Below are 24,169 nucleotides of genomic sequence, written 5' to 3'. Positions count from 1 at the left end.
GTACCCTTTGATGTAAGGCTTTTTTTTTTTTTTTTTTTTTTATCCAAGAACAAGATTTAAGGGTGGATTTTTTTAACCTCATTAGTAGTTAAACCCTAACTCTTATGGAGGATAATGTGTCTTGGGTAAATGACTCGTCCGATTAGTTTCACGTTCACTATGCCTAAGAAACCTTGTTGATTGTGCCCCTATGTTTTGATGATTCCTCGGGCCTTTAGCAGGATATTGAGTTTGTTGAATCATGGTTCTTGATTTTAGTTGCATCGTTTTTGCTTTTCCTTTTGACATTGCATTGGATATATGTATCTCTTGTACTCAATTTCTTTCTATATATATGATTTGATTTGCCACTCAAAAAAACATACACATGTGTCTGGGTGGTTTTGTGGCTTTTTAGCCTTTGTTTGGTTGTCTTTTGGGATCTTTTATATTGTATCTTTTCTCTAGCATTTTCACTTCTTGTGTAGGGTTCGTTTTTGAATAAAATTTTCTGTTTTTTTTTTTTTAAAAAAAAAAACATATATACACATGGCCAGTCACAACAAGTATATAAAAAAATATTTGAACATTATAATTGCTTGAAAATAATTCAAGCTAAGATAATAACGGTCATTGTTGAACATTAACAATTATACATAAATATATTTAAATATTTTTGTCACCAGCATAATATTAAAAAAAATTATAAAAAACAATAATATTAAAATCAGCTAGAAGCTAGGAACAAATTTATGATAACTAATTGACATATTAACTAATTGAACATAATGTTTACCACATTTTAAAATATTGGCCATAAATTAATATGACACTCAACAACAGTTTAAGGTCAAGTGTCACATTTTAACATCATGAACAACAGATCATGGTACAAACATGGTTCAAGGGAGAATATAGGACAGAAAAAGTTACACTGCTGGAAGAAAACACAGAAAAGAATATCCTTGAAAGTCCTTAACAAACCTAGAGAGAGTTCATAATGGATAATAAATGCATAAAAAAAATAAAACCTAACATACTAATGTAGACGTGGATTGGTGCATTCCTCCCATGATTTTCCAAAGATTTGGAGCCCTGAAAAATTACCACTTAGATCACTAAATATCATCAAAATTCCCCTAGGTCTTATTTAAATATGGGTTAAATATATTTTTAGTCCCTATAAATTTTTTAAATTTTAAGTTTTAATCCTATAAATATTTTTATCATTTTTTTGTCCCTCAAAAAAATTCGTCACAACTTTTGGTCCGTGCATTTAAGAAAAACCATGTGTATCCTTCGAAATTTTGTATTATTTTTTGGTGGTTGTTTATTACGTTATAGAAATCTCTTTTGCAAAAGTTTAATTTTTTTAACAAGTGATGAATTAAATATGAACTTTTTAAATTTTTATGGCTTAAAAATTCATATTTAATTCACATCTTGTTAAAAAATTTAAATTTTTTATAGAAGTATATATTGTCATAATATTATAAACATCTCAATAAAAATTATTCATTCAAAAATCTGAAGTATACACATGATTTAATTTAAAAGCAGCGACCATAAGTTGCGGAAGAAAAAAATTTAGGGACAAAAAATATTTTTATAGGGAATAAAACTTAAAATCTAAAAATTTTATAGAGACCAAAAACATATTTAACTATTTAAAGATAGTACTAGAAAAATTTCCTCTGATAAAAAAGTACTAGAAATATTTGAATCAAAACTGAAACTTAAGAGCGGAAAAATGAAGTTAATTAATTGTCTGCAAATTTTCCATATTTTATAACTCAAAAACGGATTAGAGAAAATTTTCTATTTTTTATTTATTTATAATTTCTAATTGTTTACCTTTTTTTTAGTAAATTAAAAGCTTGTTTTTAAGCAGAAACTACTAAAAAAATTATAATTATCAACGAAAATTAAAACGGAAAAATGACTATGGTCTCTAGATTTGTGTTTTTTTTTAAATACTTAGAGATGGAATTTAAAAAGAATTTCACACTTTTAAGTCTTTAATATTTTGATTTGTGTTTTTTTAAATACTTAGAGATGGAATTTAAAAAGAATTTCACACTTTTAAGTCTTTAATATTTTATAAGTAATAAGTAAAATAGCAATTTCTTTTTTATGAAAATAATAAAATAAACACTGACACACATATGACATACCTGTAGAAAGATTCATGCTGGCTATAGCACAAAAGGTGGAGCGATTAGTGGAAGATGTACCATTATTATTAGCATCCCAATTTGGAGATGAATTTGGCAAGAAATTGAAATCTCCATTGTTGTTGAAACTTGTTGATGATTCCTTAGGGATCACATGGCTTTGATGGTAATGAGGATGATGATGATGATGAGAAACCATCATAGAAGGTTTCAACTTTCTCTTAATCACAATTGATTCTTCAATAACATTAAAATCATTTCTTGGTCCTTCACTATGATGATCTTGTTGAAAAGCTTGAAGATTATTTTCATATTTTTTCTTCAATTCTACTTCTTGCACCCCCCTTATGTTTGAGATCTTGTTACTAGTTCTTTCCCTTGCTCTTGCTCTTGCTTTTTCCCTTGACTCCTTCATCTTACTTGCTCTAACACAAGCTGGTTCTTTGATCTGTACTCTTTTCAACTTCTTCTCTTCATGTTTACTTCCTGCACCTTCCTTATGTTGTTTTAGGTTTGAAGAATTATTGGTAGCAATCTCGGAATCTTCGCAATCTGAGGAAGATGTGAAGCTTTTAGCATCACCACCAACTTCACTATTGTTGTTTCTTTGCTTACTCTTAGTTAGATCCTTAATTGCTTTCTTAGATTTTGTGAAAAGCCAATCAAGTGTGTTGCTAGCTTTGTCAAACCCTAACATGTCTTGAAGATCGAAGAACTTTCGAGCGATCTCAATCGAAAGCCTCACTCTTCGATCTCTCAAACCTTGAGAAGTGTAAATCTTGCTGTGTCGGTCTTTCTTCACCGGTTTCTTTGCGAGGAAACAGGAAATACCATAGTGAGAACCACCACCAAGAGATGAAGGATCTTGTTTAGGCATTGGAATAGCAATGTTATTATTATTGTTGTTACTATTATTGTTATTTTCTTGAGAAGCAGCCAAATTGGTTAGGGTTTCTGGAATATTTGTAATGTTATGAAGATTAGGATGAGGATGATGATGAATTGGTATGTAAGGAATTGAAAATGGATCATGAAAAAGTGTGTTATTGTTGTTGTTTGAAGAAGCATTTTCAGGATTTAGGAAAGGAAAAGGAAAGAGTGAAGAAGTAGAAGAAGAAGAAGAAGATGATGAAGGAAGAAATGAAGGGTAAGGGTTTGAACTGTAAGGGAACATTGGAAAATTCAATTTAATTTTTTAGCCCTAATTTCTTTCGTGAGAGGAAGAGGACCCCTTATGGTGTAGAAGAAGAAAGTATCTATCTACCTTCCTTTGAGTAATGAATTGGTTTCTTCTCTTCTTCTAAGCATAAACTTAACAGTCCATACATAGTCATGTTCCTCTAAAGAATCCTTTTATATACACATTTTATCCAAGAATATGATAAAATTAAAAAAAAAAAATTAAAAAAGTGTGCTATTAATGAGAACTAATTTATACTCAAGAATATGATAAAAAATAGTAAAAATGTGTACCATTAATGAGTGCTAATTTATGTCCAAAAATGTTATATTTTTAAAAAAAATGAGTACTATTAATGAGAACTAATTTATATTCAAGAATATGATTAAAAAATAGTAAAAATGTGTACTATTAATGAGTGTTGATTTATGGACAAAAATGTTATATTTTAAAAAAAAAAAATGAGTACTATTAATGAGTACTAATCTATATCCAAGAATGTGATAATAAATATATATTTCAAAGACTGACACATATTCCAGATAAAAGAGTAGGAAGAGATTTCAATTAGGGCAATGATGGAAGTTGGATTTGATTTACATAGTTTATATTATTACTATTATTATTTTGTGAATAAATTATTGGTTGGATCAGGTTTTCTTGTACTAATAGATTGTAGGGTAGAGAGGGAGAGTAATTGAGGACAAGACACACATAATTTGTGAAGCAAACGTAAGCAGAGGAAGGTCAAATCATTCAACATATTTTGACCATGTTCTTCTTGCATATATGTGTGTGATATTTTGATTTGGTTAGGGTTAGGGTTCCTTTTTGCTCAGAGAATTTGAAGGAATCAATGATTAAATGAAGTGCAGTTAGGTTAGTACATGTTTTTGTCTTAATCTAAATCAAGGTTTTTAGGGTCTGTTTGGGAAACCAAAAAAAGAGCTTTTAAGCTTATAGCTTATAAGTTCGTTTGACAAAAAAAATTCTGTTTGGTAACACTTTTTCACCATGAGCTTATAGCTTATTTCACGAGCTTATAATCTATTTTTCAGAAGCTATTCCAAGTAGCGTTTGAGCTTATAGCTTATAGCTTCTCATTTTTTCTTCTAATTTTACCCTTATTATTTCATTTAAATTGTATTTTTATGCATTATAATTTTTATAATAAGCTACGTAATAAAGACTACTATCCCTTTATTCCAATTTTTGTATATATATCAGCTAACCTTTTTTTTTTTTTTTTGAAAAAATATATACCTTCGTTTTTTTTTTTACGGAACAAAATACTATTATTCTATTAGTGTTACTTTTTATTTTTATTTTTTTGAGGTAAGTAAATGTTATTTTCTTTATTCTCTGTTATTAATATTACTCTATTAGTGCTACCTTTTTTTTTGTTTTTGAGGTAAATGTTATTTTCTTTATAAAGTAGAAACACTTAAATGATAATAAATATAAGATAAAATTTTAGTGAATAAAATTTAATTTAATTTATAATACATAGGATATATTAAATTAATAAATTTAAAGTATTTTTTTAAAGAAAAATTAGTTTACAAAATTACAAATACTTAAATTAATGATATAATTTTTATTATGAATTAAGAATACCCTTTATGTCATTTTACATTTATCAGCTAGTTGAACCGCTATTTTTACCAAACACTTCAGTTAGCTTATCAGCTGAAAGCTATCAGCTAGCTTATCAGCTATCCGCTATTTTTACCAAACAGAGCCATAATTAATTTATGTTGTGGTGTAAAAGATGGTGAAAAGTTTTTCATTTTGACCAAGAAATTAATTAGGTTTATATTTATATTATAAGGTACATACATATAAGGTTTTTAATTTCCTCTCAAACAGAAAAGGGTTCAACCTTTTATCCAAGGCAGGGCCCTGAAGTAAAGGTGGACAAAACCGGTTAAATAGTGTGAATCATGTGCTTCTATGAAAAAATCTTTTTTGAGTAAATTCTAAATGAAAAGATCTTACATCTAATTTTTTAAATATTTTTTTGGTAGAATATTTTTAAAATATTTAATATTTTATCACATTAATCTTTCAAATGGAAATTGCTGGATGTCACAAAGTGTCAACAAATAATATCATCGTTTACGGTGTTTTAGTCAAAATTGCAAATTAGAAAATCATCTTTCATAGGTATTTTCAATTAAAATTAGATTGAAAATTTTCTTCTTTCTAATATGTTTCCGTTTCAACATTGAACTATATCCTTTGTACTAATTTTATATATTATTATAATATATAAAATTATTTTTTACTTAAAATGTAATATATGTCTTTAGATATTTTTTAGAGGCTCATATCAAATAGGTAAGTACAAAAGAGGTAGGAACGTTGCATAATTAATATATGTAAAGTCTGGGGTTCGAACCTGGAACATCACCAAAAGAGGTTCATATCAAACAAAACTCTTGCGACATATATAGCACTACTATTCTCAAATATATTATTTTTATGAAAAAACAAAGTTTTATTATGTTGTTTGGGGTTTTCTTTTTTATCACAAAATATGAAAATGAGGTGAGTCACTCCATTATTATTTGATATAAGGCACCAATGTCATTCTAGTCAAGATCAACTAGGAAATTAGTTTCTAGTTGTGAAGCCCCGATACTTTAAAATGGATGACATATTGTATCCCCTGTGTATCATGCACCGATACCTTCCTGATACTTTCCAATATGTATCAGGAGAGTATCCGAAGATTAAATATTATTTTAAAAAAAAATAATTATCCGATACTTCCCGATACTTATCAGAAGAGTATTCGATAATTACCCAGCACCGATACCTGCCCCGTTATTCCCCAATTAATGTTGACTAAAATAACTTAACTCTTGAGTATTGATGTGTTCTTTTATGGATATAATGCTTCTTTTTTTGGATCAATATAGTATAACACTAACAATGTTCATTTTGGATATAGTATAGCATTGATGGTGCTCCTTTTGGGATGTATTGTGTATGTAATTGATTAATCATCACTCTCTTAATCGTCAATATTATTTATATTTATGTTGATGTGCTACGAGCCTATGACTGATTTTTTTGTTTTGTTTTTTTAGAGATATGTCTGGTTTCTTTTGTTTGTTAATATATTTGCATATTGAAAAAATGGTTATAATTATATTGTACATTTAATTATATATATATTTTTATTAACGTATCCAAGCCGTATCGTATCTTGATTTTTAAAATTTTTCCGTATCGGTGCAATATCGTATCCGTATCGTATCTCGTATCCGGGCTTCACAGGTTTGCAGGCATCTCAAAGGAGTAGCTGGTATGAGTGATACCTTGAAAGAGTTAATTTAATGAATGTGGTTCAAAATTGATTTTTTTTTTAAGTAATTTAGTGGTTCAAAATTCACCTCTTCTTAAGATTAGTACGTGGAGTGTATGAGATTCATATTCCAACTCCTGCATAAATTATATAATATTGTCTCTAATAACTGAGTTAAGATCATATCGACTCAAAATTTAAATTTCTATTAACAATTCTACTTTTTCTACTACTAATTAACACATTTGACAATCAAAAATAGTTTTGAGACTTAAGAGGGTCTCTTTCAAAAGAATTGCAACCAAATCAGTTTTTTAACAACTTTAAGAAAATTAAAGCCACATATAGAGAAGGTGAGAGTTTAGCTATGAATTCTTGACCACATGTATCAATTTGTGCTTGCTCATTAAGCATATCCTAGACTTCATATTGCTTATCTAAATAAAAATTTAAAAATCTAGAATCATATTAAAAGCAAATAAATCTATATACTAAACCTATGTGTAAAACACTAGCAAATATAAAATTTATTAAACACACCAACTCAGCAGCAAAAAAGACAAATTGGTAATTACAAAAATTAGGGTTCTTTAGAGTGGCCCGTACTACCTAGTGTCACTTTCAATCCAGAAAATTCATCAAAACTCTGACAACAATTGCCTCTGCCACACTTTTGATGATGTTTTGGGAAGGTAGGGGTCGTCCCCCAACTCTCATATCAATCAAAGAATTGGTGTTTACACATAGTCATATGCTTTCTTACTCATCTTGATATTTAAATTTGTACCACTACCTAGGAAAAGAAAATTTATATATTATAGTACATACTTAGTAGTTAGTACCATATATATTGGTGTATATCTGAATTTTAGTACTTGTTTAGGTACGTAATTTCATACGTAGCATAGTGATAAACCTCAAAAAGAAATTCGGGAATGACAATTAGGGTTAGGGTTGGGGCTATAATATAATTGTCATTTTTTCTAATTTAACTTTTTCTAATTAAGTGAATGGATGAAAGGTTTCATGTTACGTTTTTCCAAAGGCAAACTAAAAAGGGAAAGTAACTGTCTATTGACTTATTTCTTTTACCTGCCTTATATAGTAAATCTAGTAATCACACAAATCACAAATACATGATACGTTTTATTGTCCCTTCAAAACTTTTACATGTACGTGCAAGTAGTACCTTAATTAGGTTATATTTTCGACAAGGATGGGTGTTGATGTTGAACAACTACTAAAATGTTGAAATAACATCAGAAAATTATAGATAGCAAAATGTACAAATTCTTTTATTTATTTATATATATACACATAAATTTGTCATTTAACAAAAAGCAAAATGTAAAATCCCTCTTTAATTATATTGCTAAGGGTATGTTTGTTTCAAGTTTACCAATTTTATTTCTAGGAATAACATTCCTTGAAATATAAAGATGAGAATTTTATTCTAAGGTATTTAGAAAAAATATATTTGGTTAACTTTATAATATTCCTAAGAACTATAAAAACAGGTAAATACATATGAAATTATTCTCATCTCCATGGGAACTTTATTCCCACCCTTTTCTTTGGGAACATTTTTCTATTCCCAGGAACATTTTATACCTAGGAATAAAATTTAGTAAACTTGTAACAAACATAGACATATATATTTCTACCATTTTATTCCAATGAATCAACAAATATAACTTGAAACAAACACACCCTAAGTATTAGAGAAGTTAAATTTCGTGAACAAATTTAATATTGTTATATATATGAAATATGAGAAAGTCTTACTTTGACACAAATAGGAATAAAAAATGTTTGAGTAGACTCACATAAATGGAGAATTATAAACGAGAAAGATATTAGTCACAAAATTCAATTATTTTTTCTTATCTTTTCCATTTATGCGTGTGTCTAAACATTTGTTATTTATGTTTGTGACCAAGCCTTTAAAAAAAAAATGTTTGTGACCAGGTAAATATTTGTCATGAAATATGGTTACTCAAATTGATGGGAAATTTTTTTAGGAGAGAAAGTTTTGTGGGGTACGTACAGAACGTGCTAGCTTGAGACTTGAGAGCAATGTATCTTCGATTGGCTACGGGTATGCTCCATTTAGGTTAAATTCCATTTATTCCCATATCACAATAATCTTTTATTGTTTTTTAATTTAAAATCTCAACCGTAATTTTTTTTTTTGCCACATATCTTACATCAAAATCTTAAATGGAATAAATGAAACTTAACCTAATTGGAGCATACCCAAACTCTAATATTTAGTTTATTTCTTTTAGTTTAGTATTGAATTTAGAGTCATTTTGATTAAATTGTTATTTTTAATTATTGAATCAATTAATTTTAGACATTCTTCATTAACTTATTCATAGCGCAAATCAATAAAGTGTTTATGCTTCTTCATTAACCAGACATTTCGAGTAGTTTTTGTTTTATTTTTTGGTTCATCTAAATATGTCAATGGGGGTATTTTTTGTTTTATTTGAATCGAGGGTAAAAATTGTGAATGCTTGAGATTAGACATTTTTTCTTCATAGTCTATAAATAGATACAGACCTTTGAAACTGATATAGTTTCTGAAAAATTTATGCTTAATTTTAATTTTAAAACCACTAAGAGATTATGGGTTTCTTAAGGTGAAAGGCTTAATCGAAATGAAATTAGGGTTAAACACAATCTACGAAATTGGGAACAACATGAAAAATTAATTCAATATGTTGTGTTAGATTAATAGTACAAAGTTAGTATCCAGAAAATTTCGAGAGAAAATTGTTTCTGAGCATCACCCTCAATGCCAACAACGATGATGGTGAGGACCATTTCAAGTGAAAACAGAGAAAAAACAATATTATTCTTTAATTCTTTTGAAAAAAGATGTTCAACAAAGGAAACTTCCATTTTACAGTTCAATGATGATGAAGATGAACATTCATTTCTTTTTCAATGATGTTTTATGGTTAAAAGTAAAGCAGTAGTAGGTTAAATTCACATAGGAGAGACTAATCTTGAGCAAATTTTTTATTTAGGAGAATTGTGGTCTTAACTAATGACAACCTTTTAACCAAGGGATTTACTTTTCCCACCATATCACCTTCTCGTGCATCCTATATTTTTTTTTTACAAAAATATCCATGTGATATTCGAATTTTAGAATCTGAACTGAATTTTTCCTTTGTTATAGGGTGAAAAAAGAGTTTTTTCACAAATTCGGATTTTATAATCCAAAAACCTTAAAAAATAGGTTGTGTTCCCCATAAACACCCTTTTTCGGGGGAACGATCCAAATTATATAATCCGAACTGTGTTAGCACAAATTCCAAATCTATTTGTAACATGGATAACTAGTTTAAGGACAATATTAATCTTCCTAACTCTCATCATTCGATTTTAGGTCATTGTTAGCTGTTAATGTCAAAAATCCGGTTTTCGGACTATTTGATCAGATTGCTCTGAAACTTCTCAGGAAATCAGAAAGAAACAAAAAAATCAAGGATCAAGATTTTTAGACCTATTTTTAACTTTTCATATTCTTAAAAAAATCTTAAATTTTTTGCGTTAGTTTTATTTGATTTATAGAATTTTTTGGTGGTATTTTGATGATTTTATTTAATAGGTTTTTATCATTTCTTACTTTGGTTTTTGGTTGTCTTTAAAAGCAAAATTCAAAACTGCTGAAATAAAAAAAGATTTTGATTATTGATTATACATAAGCATTTTTCGCATTATAAAATCCGAACTTAGTTTGGATGTGTTCGGATTTTAGAATCTGAAATCCCATGGGCATTTTGGTTAAAGTTTTAGGGTGCGTGAGAGGTAAATAGGGTGGGAAAAGTAAAAGGCCTCTAACCAAAACATCTAATGGCCCAATTTGAAATTATTTTAAAAACAACAATTTCTTTTCTTTTTAATTTTCTTCTTTACGACGTCCAAAGCTTCTTAGGGTTCTTCCTTTTTAGTTTCATTTTCTTTCAAGTTCTTTTCGTTTTCATGGCCTTATTTTCATTTCATTAAACGGATTAGGTTAAGAGGATTCTTTGCATTTTAGGATATAATGATGTTTGACTTTAAAAAAAACAAAAGATAATGATGTTTGTATGTTCATGATTTAACATATTCAATAAGTTTGACTAAGAAAATCTTCACAAGGATTAGAAAGAGTTACTTTTGAAGTCAATAGAATCCTCCTCTTTATTTTTTAATAAGACTCTTGTTAATTTTGTTAGTCCAGAATTTGTTATTCTCTCTGATTAAATGTATTGTTAACAATAATTTGATGCACAAATCATACTAGCCAACAAAAAATAAATGTCTACCAATGAGATAAATAAATTTAAAATACGCAAAAATCACAAAATATAATCAACAAGAAAAAATAACTCACACATCAATGTAACATAATCTTAGAACCAATTCTAAATATCCCAAAACAATAACCAAATCCAGACAAAAACAATCACATAATGAAACTAGAAATTAAATGGCTTATTAGATCGTTTGGTCCCTTATTTAATTTCATATTTTCATTTTGGTCCCACAATTAATAAAAATGGCGTTTTATCCCTCACGTTTTCCTCCGTTTGCCAAATAAATCCTGACTGTTAAGTTTAACTCCAAATAACTATGTGGTCCACCGTAGACCTTATTAATTTTTTAATTTAAACCGTTTGATTTTTTAAAAGAGAATACTACCATTGGATTATGCAGTCTACTTTATCTAACGGTGAACCAACACCACCAAATTTTACTTCCTTTTCTTCATCTTCTTCATAATTCAACAACACCATCATCATCACTAATGAACAAGCAAGAAAAATTTCCAGAAACAAAAATCAAAATAAACATCACATGATTAACCTCTCTCTTTCAAATTTCAATTTCTTATTCTATGTTCCAAAATCAAGTAAAACCACAAGCTTCATCAGTAACACCACCAGCTCACAATCCAAATCAGATCATAAGGCGCACAATCATCAAAGAATGCATCACACCAGTCAAATGCGTCGCTCCCACAACTGTCACTCCTCTTTACAACATCACTTCCGTTTTCCACCACCGAAAACTAACACCATCATCATCTCCGGCCACAGCTCCGATTCCGGCCACACCATTGATTAAAGTCAAAGACCCTCTCATTCAGAGCTTCTTCTACAACCTTCTTCTCTAAAATCCCCCATTTCCGATTCCACTCTTTCTCCACAAACCCCCAAATCGATAACTCCGTTAGCCCCATTTTCATTCCGCCATTACGAAACCCCAATTCCTCCACCGTGTTCTCAACTCCGTCAAACAACTCTAATATGAATTAGAACTCCTAATGGGTTGGAATTAGAGTTCCTCAAAAGAACTCTGATTATAATGTTCCCTTGAGTGAATTAGTTTTATCCTTCTGAACTCTATCGTAAAATAAATGAGGTTGTTGCATGATCGGTTCCCGAAACAATGGGTTGGATGAATTTAATTGAACCAGGAGGGTTAGAAACCACACTTGTGAAGGTGAAAGAACCACCATAGTGAAGAGCCATGGAACAAGGAAAATCACCTCACACAGTACAAAGATTCAGAATCAGAACAGTGTTGAATGTTAATGGATTAAGGTGATGAATGAAGAATGAGTTTAAATTTTTTGGTTATCCAATTTGATTTTTTTTTTATAGAAGAGACGATATTGTGGTGATGAATGAAGAATGGGTTGTATTTTGAGTTTTAATTTTTATTATTTTTTTGGTTTTAAATGAGTAGGAAGATGTATGAAGGTGATGACGATGAAGAAGAAATAGAAGGAAGAAGATGAAGAAAAGGAAAGAAAAATCATGTGTTTGTATTCCATTATAAGAGTCAAGGGTCTTGCATGATCCAATGGTCCCCTTTATGTTCAAAATGATCAAAGGGCTAAAATTGAATAAATTAATAAGGTCTACAGTGAACCATCTATAATGTTGACCCACAATAGATATTTGAGGTTAAAGTTGACATAAACGATTTATTTGGCAAACGGAGGAAAATGTGAGGGACTAAAATACCATTTTTATTAATTGTGGGACCAAAATGAAAATATGAAATTAAATAAGGGACCAAACGATCTAATAAGCCAAATTAAATTATCTACTATATAAAACCAACATGTCGTTCACTCTTGAACTTCAGCTTTGGTTCCATCCTCAACTGTCAACTCACAGTCCCGCACATATGATATACAAGTAGCCCTATGAAAAACAAATGAGTGGAATATGATAATTTGAATGCAGTATTATCTTTGCAGTATTATCATAACACACAAACATATTAAGACATCATGTACACATACCATATAACCTTCAATAATGTATGACAATTCTACTATGCAACACTAATATACTTCAACGATGAAGATCCAATTATCTTTGCTTTGATACATATATAGACGCCACTTGCCACCACTTAAATTGAAGCATCTTGTTGATGTGATTTAGTATCAACATGAACATGTTAGCGGTGTCCCACATTTCCATAAAACCTATTATGAGTGTCGTCGCCAAGACCACAATAGTTCTCTATTATGATTCTATTAAGGTATGAACACACAAATATTCTACTTATGAATGTTCATTCTTAAGTTCAAGTGTGAGTAGTTAAATCTCACATCGATTATGAATATGTTAAACGTTGAATAGTTAAGTCTCACATCAACAAGAGAGGTGACCCACATCTCTAATGGCGTAAGATTTTTGTTGGAGAATCAGTGAATTCATCTCTGGTGGACCTATAGCATTAACTCGCTGTTGCTCTTGACATTCCCCTATACTTCCAAACAAGTGGTATTATAACTTTTGTTTGACTTGATGGTGGAATGTGAGCGGATCTTGGTATTGGACTCTTGTTTTGAAAATCTTTCTACTTGTGTAGTTAAAAGCCGTGTTATGTTGGTAATAATATTTGTGCAAGTATATGATGTGGACGACTCACACTTGAGGGAAATATTGTTGGATTCACGTTTGAGGGGTGAAGTTCTATATCAACTACGAATAGGCTAAATGTTGGACACACACACATATATATTCCTTAGTGTTGGATGGATCAGTGATATCTTCCTCTTTTGTTCGTTATGGGACAATGACTCATATTATCCATGACGCTCCTCCGGATACCCCAAACACACATGCAATAGGATATTTATCATACCATAAATATCATTATTTAATATTTACATAATCTATAACTAAAACTAATAATATTATAATGACATTCATAATCAAAATATAATTATGACATTTTATTATATTACATATATCAATAATCATCACACATATATTTTTTATTTAAATAATTTTTTTTATACAATACTGCAGATGGAAAAGAGTACAAACGTTACTACATCCACAAGCGGGAATTAGTACAAGTGGTACTACAACCACAAACCGAAAAAACCAAATTCAAGTTACATGCTTACCTAATTATACAATTAATCAACTTTAAGCGTCAAGATATTAATTATTTATTACGTCCAATAACACTAATTAATTATTTAATTCTAATACAAGCACAAGGGCTAAAACATAATAAAAACTAGAGAGAAAAAAATAAAAAATCTCAATGATATATATGTAAGTATTGGTTTAATAGTTTGTCGCAGTGTTATGAATATAGAACGTGGCAAGAATAATACCATGCAAGCAAGTTCATAATGCATAATTATCTAAGTATATATTGGTTAAAAATAATAAAGGGTAATAGTCATTTTGGTCCCTAAATGTATAACAAGTAGGCATAATAGTCCCTCAATATATCAAATTTTCAAAATAGTCCTTGAATATGCACTCATTTGTTAGTCAAAATAGTCATTGACGTTAAAATAGTCCATCAATATTAACATTAACTCTTCTCATATAGGGACAAATATGAGAGTAAGTAAGTGATTATAGAGATCAATATGACCATAAGTACGTATATTGATGGACTAATATCACAATACTAATGAAATATTTTAACGTAAAAGATTATTTGAATAACATATAGCACAATCAGCGATTATTTTAAAATTTCGATACATTAAGGGGCTATTGTCGCTACCAGTTACATATTCAAGAAACAAAGTGACTATTACCTTAAACAATAATGGACGAGTGGGGGCAGTTGACCTCAATGCCCCGATCCGTGGTTGTTCGTGTCTTTCTCCCAGCACACAGAAAGGGTTCAAAGAAGGTTATGTAGATTTGACATTTAACTGTTTGGCTTATTTGAAAAACGAGAAATGACAAAATTTTCAATGTCTTGCATCCATTGATGGGGGAGGTTGTAGAAGAAATCAAACCAGTTTTTTGGGAATGGTTTATGGGGAGGAGTTGAGGTTACTCTTGCATTTTTTTAATGAATGGTTCTCTTTTCTTCTTTGTTTGGATAGATGATTTAGTTATGCATTGTCTTTTTAGTTTCTTATTCCCTTCGTCTCAAATTAATAATCTCATTTGAATTTTACATGGTTATTAAGAAAATAATTAATAGTGTTGATTTTAATGGTAGAATGTGTAATATTTAAACTTTTCTTATTAATTATAGTTAGTGGAATAATTATAGTTCATTGAAATGCAATAAATAAGGAAGAAGATAAGTAAATATTAAAGGGATAAGTACTTTTAGACAAAAAAAAAAAAACAAAGAGAAGATACCTAATTTAAGACGGAGGAAAATGCATACTTTAATTATAGTTCATTGAAATGCAATAAATAATGAATTCTTAGTTTTTTTCTCTCATGTTTTCTCAAGTGTGTATATCTCTATGCTTAAATCATACTTTTTATAAAATTTCTTTTTCTCTTTTGTAATAGAAGGTGAAGATTTCGATGGACTCTCATTTAATATGAGAGGATCCATTCCCCCTAATTGGTAATTTGGTAGTATCTTTCTAGACACAAGCTCTCAAAAAATCTTCAAATTGCTGAACCATTCTCTCATACACTTCATAGTGCTTGGTTTTATTTCAACATTATGTCTATGTGTAGGGTCCTACATGATCAAGTCTTCACACAGTAAGAATCAATCAAGGTCAAGTAAGAAATGCATCATTACAAATTTCCAATTTTTGGTCCTTTTCTAGTTATGATCGAAACTGTTTCGTTGAGGATACTCAAGACCATTCACAAGTACTTTTGGTGCAGTTTTTTATGCGCTGAATTATGCAACGCCAAAGGGAACATTGGGTTATTGCAAACTCACCGGACCCCTCCTCCTCCTTCAGTTACACAGCCAACATTAAAATTAATGCTCACTATGCCACTTTCCAGTGAGATATGGCTCCATAACAACACTAAGTTTGAAGGACAATTGCTAGAATGGTGACATATGATATGGTTTATAGTGGACCTAGGTTTGAAAATTACTCGATAACCGATGTTACGCACTATTACTCAGACAATGACGTGATTAACCTATTCGGGTTGGTCTGGTGGTATTGGCTTGAGATTAGAATTGTGCTCCTTTCTGAGGTCTTATGTTCGATTCTTCCCATAGCTTCTTAAAAAATTAAAAATAAAAGACGTGATTAATGTTGATTCGGTAAAAAGAAGATAAATCGTCCACTCTATATTTCCCTTCTTTTTTTGTTGAATCAACACGAATCGAACAACTAAATTACTTGTGAAGATTAGTAACCCCGTCTCCGTCAATATTTGGATTCTTCGCAGAAAAGATAATTCTATTTCTTAAGTCCCAAATTTTTTAGACTGTTGTTTGCCAAATTCACATTAGCCCTTTCCGATGCTTAAAATTAGAGGAGTAGAAATAATCAAAGAGAATGATAATGTTTACGGGTAAAATCATACCCGTAGACTCACCTACTTGAAAATATGATACCAAACCGATCCGGCAAAACCACACCTATAAAAAAGATGATCTTCCTCCTTTATCATTCCCACACACCAAGCACAATCCGATGTCCCTCATGACCAAGAATACCCCTCTTAAACAAGTTATATCTATGAATAACAGTCGAAATGTGTTAGACGCTAAATGTAAATATTTTTTTCGATCATATATGAATTACCTTACCTACATTGTAGAAGTCTAACCCCGACCCAACATTGTTCCTGGTTGTATGTTTTAATATATGCATTAATGATATACTTCGATGCAAGGCCATGACCAGTATCATGATGGTTTAAGGAACCACATGGTGTAACCAAAAAACAAAAAAGGAACCACATGAGGTTGTTCTTGAGCACAACTGCAAATGAAATGATGAATACAATTGATCTTACACTCATAATTGATCAGCATATATAGTTTGAAATCGATGACATCACAATATTGTTATATCTCTAACTCAAAATTTAATACTTGAATGTGTTTGTTTATTATTTATTTATTAATACTAGATCTAAAATCAAATTATCATTCCTATTTTGTTGGACAAAACCTTTATGCATTTTTTTTAATTTTCTTAAAATTCAGTTTAAATCAAACTAAAATATGAAATCTATATAAGGGGTTCAAATTTCATTTAGGTGATATATAGTACATCCAAAAAAAAAAAAAATTACTTGCTGGCTAGTGAAAATTTAAATGATATTCATCATGTACAGCACAAATAATTATTATTGAGAGAGATATTTCAGCTGCTATATATTTATTGCACACAAGTAGATCCCTCCAACCTTCTGGTCCTCAAACCAGCAAGATAAAATTGTCTTAAACATATAAAAGTATAAATTTATTTAATAAAAAGGTATTATAGCATACTATTTTTAAAAATAAAATTAATATTGTTTGAATAAATTAATATTAAATCAATTGGCTTTATTATCAAATGAAAAAAATATTAAATGAAATTGATTATATTGGTTTAATAAATCATTTTGTATTCTAAAATGTACAAAAAAATGAAATTTAAACACTACTTTAGAGACTAAAATCAAATAATAAAATCTCCCTATACATGTTTTTTATTACAACAATCAAGAAATCAAATTTTTACATGTTAAAAAAAATCAAACATTTGTCTCTTACAATTACACAACAGACCACACCATGTTGTTTTTAAAACAATCATCAAACTGTCTTATCATTTGTATTAATGCTTTTGACTTAGTACGTTACTGAAATTTTACTTTCTTAGTACAAATAAATCATCAACTCTTAAATTCCCCCTTTTTTCTTCTTTTGCCTTTTGTCACAATTCTCAATCCATCATGAGTTTGATCATTCCAATATTGAATAGTATTTGATAAAGGAAATAACGGTAATTGTCATTGTCCTTGTTGTGTTGGTTATCCCGTTACAAAATTGGTACATTTGAGTACAACTCTTTTCTTCTTTTTTCTTCTGAGTACAATTCTTCAATACACTAATTAAGTGGTGACCGTAATGCTAGACTAACATGTGGTCCATGTGTTTAAAAAATAGAAAATGTCCATATTGGTCATTCAAAATATTAATGTTAAAGATGATTTTCAGAAATGTTTTAGTTCTTCTTCCAAAGAGTCTATTTTGAACGACATTTTTTTGGATCAAATAGTATAGTAGTTGAGAGCTCACACATTTTAAACGTAGAGAAGTAGAGAGTGTATGATTCGAACCTCAACCCCTGTATAAAATTGTATTTACAGCTACTAACCGAGCTGTGCTTAGATGACATTTTGATCGACATTTAAGAGAAATTGTTAAGTAATGAAAAAATTGGAAGTTTTTGTTGGAGCATACAATTTTTTTTAAGGTCAGTTTGGTTCAACGTAGAAGAGGGGATATAGAATTTTTTTTTTTTTGAAAGAAAGTTGCTTATAACATTTCATTAATGATAATAGTTTCAATACAACTTATGATTACATAATAAGTAGAGAGACTAGTTAAGGAAGTGGCTTCTCTAGCCAAAGCATGAGTTGCCGCATTCGCTTGTCGCCTAATAAACTCAACTCTGGAGTTTGCAAAAGAAGTTGAAAACTACTCTCTACAAGCCTTGATAATGCTTCCAAATTCTGTAACATCCGTATTGCGGGAATATATGGAAAAATGGAGAAATTTTTCATACTTTTTGAAAGAGTATTTTTTTAGAGAATGATAAATGAATGCTTATAATTAATATAATTTTTAATTTTAAGAATATATAACAGTATAGATTTCATTTGATGAATTCATATAAAACCCTCTAAAATCATCCTCTAATATAATTTTTTAATTTCCCACATTAAAAAGATTTTGTATTATGAAAAATAATAAACCCCCCAAAATCCTCTTCTCTCAATGTCTTCTATTTCTCCCATTTATTCATTTACTTTTTTCTAAAGCCATCCGAAACTAGCTAACAAAGCTTAGTGGTCTGTTGGGAGAGGGCTTTGGAGGGAAGAGTTTTGAATGGTGAAGTGTATATTTTGAAATATAATTGATATTTTAAAAATAGAAATTACAACATGATAAATGATCATATAATACTTCAACCAATTTATGTTTATTTAAAAAAAAAACCAAAATATTGCTGAAAAGCTATAAATGTAGAGGTGAGTGTAAAATGGGTAGTTTGGATAAATTATTGGGGGTAAGGATATAAATAAAGGGGTGTAGGATAAAATTTTCTGAAAGAAAAACTACTGCAAAATGCAAAGCCCAAAATTCAGAAAAACCAAACACACAAGTTTTGTTACCTTGGTTACCTTAGATTTCGACAACAACCTCGTCACTCTGCTCCTATGAGAAGGATTCAAAACCTCTGCAAAATTTGCAGGTTTTTCTCAAAAACCCCATTTTCAACGACCCTTTTGCATTTCCAATCACAAAGTTCTTCACTTTCTTCATCTGGGTCATTCCCATTTCACTCTCTCACAACCCCTTTTCATGATTGTTTTCAATTTCACACTCCAAGGTACTTTTCTTCATACCCTTATTCTTCTTACAAGAATAAACCATATGCTACTTCAAAACAAGTTTCTCAAATAATTGCAATGGTTATTGAAGGTGATAATGGTTTAGAACATAGGTTAAATATGATGAATGTTTCATTGTCTATGGCTTCAGTTATTTACATTTTTGATGCATTAGCTAGTCAAAGAGTTTCAGCATTGATGTTTTTTCATTGGCTTAATGTTTCACATCCTGAGCTTTGTTGTGATCCTGAGATTGGTTGTTGTGTTGTTGATAATTGTGGTTTGTTAAGGGATTTTGATGCTATGGTTCCGATTTTGAGGGATTTTAACTCGAAAAGGGTGTGTTTGGGGAGAAGGGCATTTAGGTTTTTGGTTGTTTTATGGTTGGATGAGGATTCTAGAATGGATATTGTGAGGATTGTGAATGTGCTTAAAGAGGTTGGTGGTGTGTGTCAAAGTTCTGGTGTTAAGGTTTTGATAGAGTTGTTGAGTTTTTCGGGTATTTTTGATGTAGCGGAGTTTGTGATAGGAGAAGCTGGGAGGAACGTTGATCGTTATAACTTTTTATTGAGGATGATATGCAAGAGAGGTGATTACGAAAGAGTAGTTGATTTGGTAGAGAAGATGAAGAAAATCGGTGTTGAACCAAATGGAAGTACTTACAATTTGTTGATTAGTTGTTTATTCAAGATTGGTAACTTTGCTGAGGCTTGTCAAGTTCTTGAGACGATGGAAAATGAAAATGGTTTATCGAAAGAGTTTACGTTTGATACAATTATTCGTTTGTTATGTAAGCATGGTCAAATTGATTTGGCTTTGAAGTTTATTGATAAAATGACTTTGAAGGGTGTTGAACCATGTAGTTTAACTCATGCTGCGGTGATAAAGTGTTATTTTGAATTGGGAAAATACGATGAAGCGCATGAGTATGTGGTTGTTTGTGCTGGTAAGAATAGTTATTCCAGCAATGAAAACTATACCTTACTTGCTTCTCTTCATTTTAAGAAAGGAAGTGTTTTACTTTCTCAAAGGATTCTTCATGAGATGATGGATAAGGGTCTTAAACCTAATTATTCGGTGTATATGAAGATAAGAAAATATTTTGAGAAGAAAAATAAAACAGATTTGTCTTTGGAGTTATCTAGAAGATACACGAGCTTGATTGAAAAGTGAACAAAGATGCTGGATTTTGTGTGACATGTTTTTGTACCGTCATTCGGGGTTCGCTCAATAGCTACTCTGCGTCCAGAGGGGTTCAGGCATTGATGTTTGTTTCAATCTTTTGCTACTATTCAGGTATTTGCTATTCTGTTCTAGGTGCTGTTACAAGTACTAAGAAAACTGGTCTCTTTGTGACTATGTTCTTGATGTTTTAATGATGACAGAAGCTGACATAATGTGGTTTGGACATACGAGAACGAGACATAGAGGCTCCTCAATCGAATGAAAGATAGTCCGGCTAAAACGGGTAGAGAAAGAGTGAAGAAATTTTTAGAAGAAATCTATAAAAGAGCTATCTCTGAATGATTTAATTGCAAACGAGGCTCAATGTAGTCTATAGAAGGAAGAAAGTTTAGTCTTGTTGACACGAGTTGAAAATAATGCATGTAGATGGGGGCTATGCATACTTGTCCCGCCTCAATTTTGCCAAAACAAGTATTTTTCGTTTAATTTTTTTTCCCTGAAAATAATAGAAATGGTTAATCTTGTCCTGCTTAACATAATGTCTCTTCCCTTTGGATCATTTGTCTCAAATTCTATAGCTCCATTTTTCTTGTTTCCTACTCACTGTAACCAATAAGCATGATAAGTAAAATGAGATCTTGATATTGATATTTTTTTTTTTTGTAGCAGAATTGGACCGAAAAGAAAAATTGTGCATCTTTCGTGTAATATTTGATTCATGTAGTCGACCCCACTTGGTGGGAAAAGGCTTGGTTGTTGTTGTATGCATTCTATCTTGCAAATATTGTTAGCCTTGTTTCGTTTGTATTTATATATTACTGTGTAATGTTGGTCCAGATAGTATATTTGTCGTTTCCATCTGTGGCAAGTGTGTTTTTGGCACCACAAACAGTATTGTATATACCATCAAACCATTTAATGCTAATTGTTATATCTAGGGGATAGGGTGAGGGGTTATAACAAACACTGTATAAACAATTTGATTTAGAAATGAACCTGTTATTTAAATTTCTCTCTTACACACCTTTCATGATTTGAGTAGCTTCTTCATGCAGTAACTCAAACTTATGATGTGCACACACGGACACATGCACTGATACACACATTTATGTATGCGGCTTTTATGAATTTTACAGAATATTTCAATCAGTGTCACAATCTCACATTTTATGATCTCGACTCCCTTTACCAATCATAAGGAAAATCTCTATTTTGAATTGTAGCAGTGTAGTACATAAGATATTATCTTTAGTATTCTCTTGCATTGGCTAGTATGTTTGAATCTTTTATTAAAATGTATCTTTTATAGCTTTTGGTTTTCAGAGTAGAGCATATATGTATCTTTGTCCATCATAAAGATATCTTTGGCAAAAAATGTCTAGCATATATACAGCGCAGGGTGCTTAAAAAACATTTGAGCTATGTGTAACTCGACTGCACTGTCGATCTGTGGAGTTACAGTTTTCAGCACCTTGTGTCGACTGTCCAAAGACTCCAAGGTAACAGCGGTGCCGCGTTGACCATCCAAGTTAATTGTGTCATCGACTGTCCACAGCGCTGCTGACCATTTTCCAAGGTAACATTTTCCCTGTTCTAGAATATGGAAGTGTAACTACATGGTTCATGATGTATATGACAAGACTTGAAAAGAATCAAGTTTATTGTGTGTCTGGTGTAGTTGACTTCTTCATATATGAGCTCTTAGAAATATTTGGAGACTTTTTATGAGTATTTGTTTTTTACTCATGATAATCTCTCAGTTTCAGAAATTACCTTCACAAGTAGTCAATATCTATTAACTTAATACAGTCTTTGATAAGGGGGAAAAAAGTAATCAACTTGGGTTGGCCTGGTGGTGTTGACTTTAGACCTTGGAGTGTGCTCCTCTCAAGGTCTCAGGTTCGATTCTCTCCGGTGCCAATTTCGGTAGGGTAGTTTGGCTTATTCAAAAAAAAAAGGGGGGGAAGAAAGTCCTTTAAGAGATTGGAGAAAGCAAAGCTTTCTTTCAGGTATTGATTTCCTTACTACTGGTATATTCATGTTTTACTCTATTCAGGTATAAACGACCTGGCTTATGTTTGTTTTCACTGACTTAGAGTATATTCATGTTTTACTCTATTCAGGTATATATGAAGCTGCAGTGTACATGTCACATGGGAAAATGTATTTGGTTGAAAAATTAGATCTATCTAACAGAACTGCTTTCTGCAAAGAGGATGCATTCATGTCCTTGAAGGGTAATATTGCATGTAATTTTTAAGTTTCAGAGATCTTTGGAATATGTTTTTAACTTAGAGCATTGAGCGTAATTCTTTGTTATTGACTGCGTTTTTGTAAGTGCAAAATGTTGGAGAGAAAAAAATACAGATTTTTTCTAGTGATGAACTCGGAAACCGAACCAAACCAATTTACTTTTATAGTTTTGGTAAAAAATACACATGAACTCGACCAAACCCAAACTTAGATATTGTGATTGGTTCAAGTAATAACAGGTTAAGCTAACCTAACCATGAACTCTACTAGTTTTTTTCTTACTACAGAATCTCCTTCACCATTTTTGTTTATCTTTAACTCTCCGGATTTTTGTAAGTCTACCAATGGTTGATTTATGTAGTCGGGCTGCAACTAGCGGGGTAACCGTAAACCTTGATTGTTGATGTACTTCTTAAATTAGCTGATCCAAAAATAAGATTTTCTGCATGTTAAATTTATTTAATCCTACTCCCTCCTGAAACTCAAAAGTAGTGTTAATATGTGCCATTAATCTTTGAGGAAAGGATTAAGAAAAGAAGACTATTTGATTTTGAAAAAGATAAATTGTTGGTGCAGATGACAGGTCTCGAGATATGTCTAATCTATCTATCTTATGAGAAAGCTGGTTAGTTTCTGTAACTGTGTTACTCAAAATTTGGATTGTGCTGAATTAAATGGTACCATGTTCCGGACCCTACTCGATGTCAATTTCGGTGGATTAGTTTGACTTCTTAAAAAAAATAAAAAAAGTCACCATTCCTCTCTGGTAGCCAGAAGCTACTCTCATGCTTAAAATTTTATGTGGTTGGCAATGTGTTATGCTTTGTCAAGAACTTTTACACCATTAAATTTTTGCATATTCCAAGTTTATAATTGTAATATTCTGAGATTTATTTATTTATTTATTTTTTCTTTTTTTTAGAGGCATTAATTAGAATAGTTGTTTACTCCTTAAATTTTATGGCACACCTATCCTCATCTCGTCTCAAATTAGTTTCTCCTAAAATACCATCAAACAACATATCTTTCAATAATAATTGTTGGTGTTTGAGAGAAAACTCGATGTTGTGTAACAATTTTCACATAGATTATTATATATTTTTTTTAAAAAAAAGTTTATTTGAAAATTGTTACAGTACATAGAGTTTTCTCTAAAAAAAGAAATTTTCACATAGGTTTATTTTCTTCTTGTCATCAGACAACAATCACGGTTTTTTCCTCTTGTTTTGGAATTTTCACATTCTTTTTTTAC

General features: G+C 30.5%; 2 protein-coding genes across 2 annotated transcripts; one reads left to right on the top strand and one right to left on the bottom strand.

Annotated features, from left to right (window-relative positions):
* Positions 1 to 822: 822 nt before the first annotated feature.
* Positions 823 to 3,462, bottom strand: LOC25495586 (transcription factor DICHOTOMA). The gene is made up of 2 exons (XM_013595810.3): positions 2,154 to 3,462; positions 823 to 1,074 (listed from the first exon to the last, which is right to left on the bottom strand). The coding sequence occupies exons 1-2, from the start codon at positions 3,325 to 3,327 to the stop codon at positions 1,019 to 1,021; spliced, it is 1,230 nt and encodes a 409-aa protein (XP_013451264.1). The 5' UTR covers positions 3,328 to 3,462; the 3' UTR covers positions 823 to 1,018.
* Positions 3,463 to 19,244: 15,782 nt separating this feature from the next.
* LOC25495583 (pentatricopeptide repeat-containing protein At1g09900) lies at positions 19,245 to 23,798 on the top strand. Its single transcript, XM_013595807.3, has 4 exons — positions 19,245 to 20,775; positions 20,865 to 22,673; positions 22,788 to 22,901; positions 23,494 to 23,798. The coding sequence occupies exon 1, from the start codon at positions 19,306 to 19,308 to the stop codon at positions 20,650 to 20,652; it is 1,347 nt and encodes a 448-aa protein (XP_013451261.1). The 5' UTR covers positions 19,245 to 19,305; the 3' UTR covers positions 20,653 to 20,775; positions 20,865 to 22,673; positions 22,788 to 22,901; positions 23,494 to 23,798.
* The last annotated feature ends 371 nt before the right edge of the window (positions 23,799 to 24,169 follow it).

This window comes from Medicago truncatula, chromosome 6 (assembly GCF_003473485.1).
Source record: "Medicago truncatula cultivar Jemalong A17 chromosome 6, MtrunA17r5.0-ANR, whole genome shotgun sequence".
Classification (NCBI taxonomy): Eukaryota; Viridiplantae; Streptophyta; class Magnoliopsida; order Fabales; family Fabaceae; genus Medicago; species Medicago truncatula.
This window is presented reverse-complemented; position numbering and strand designations above follow the sequence as displayed.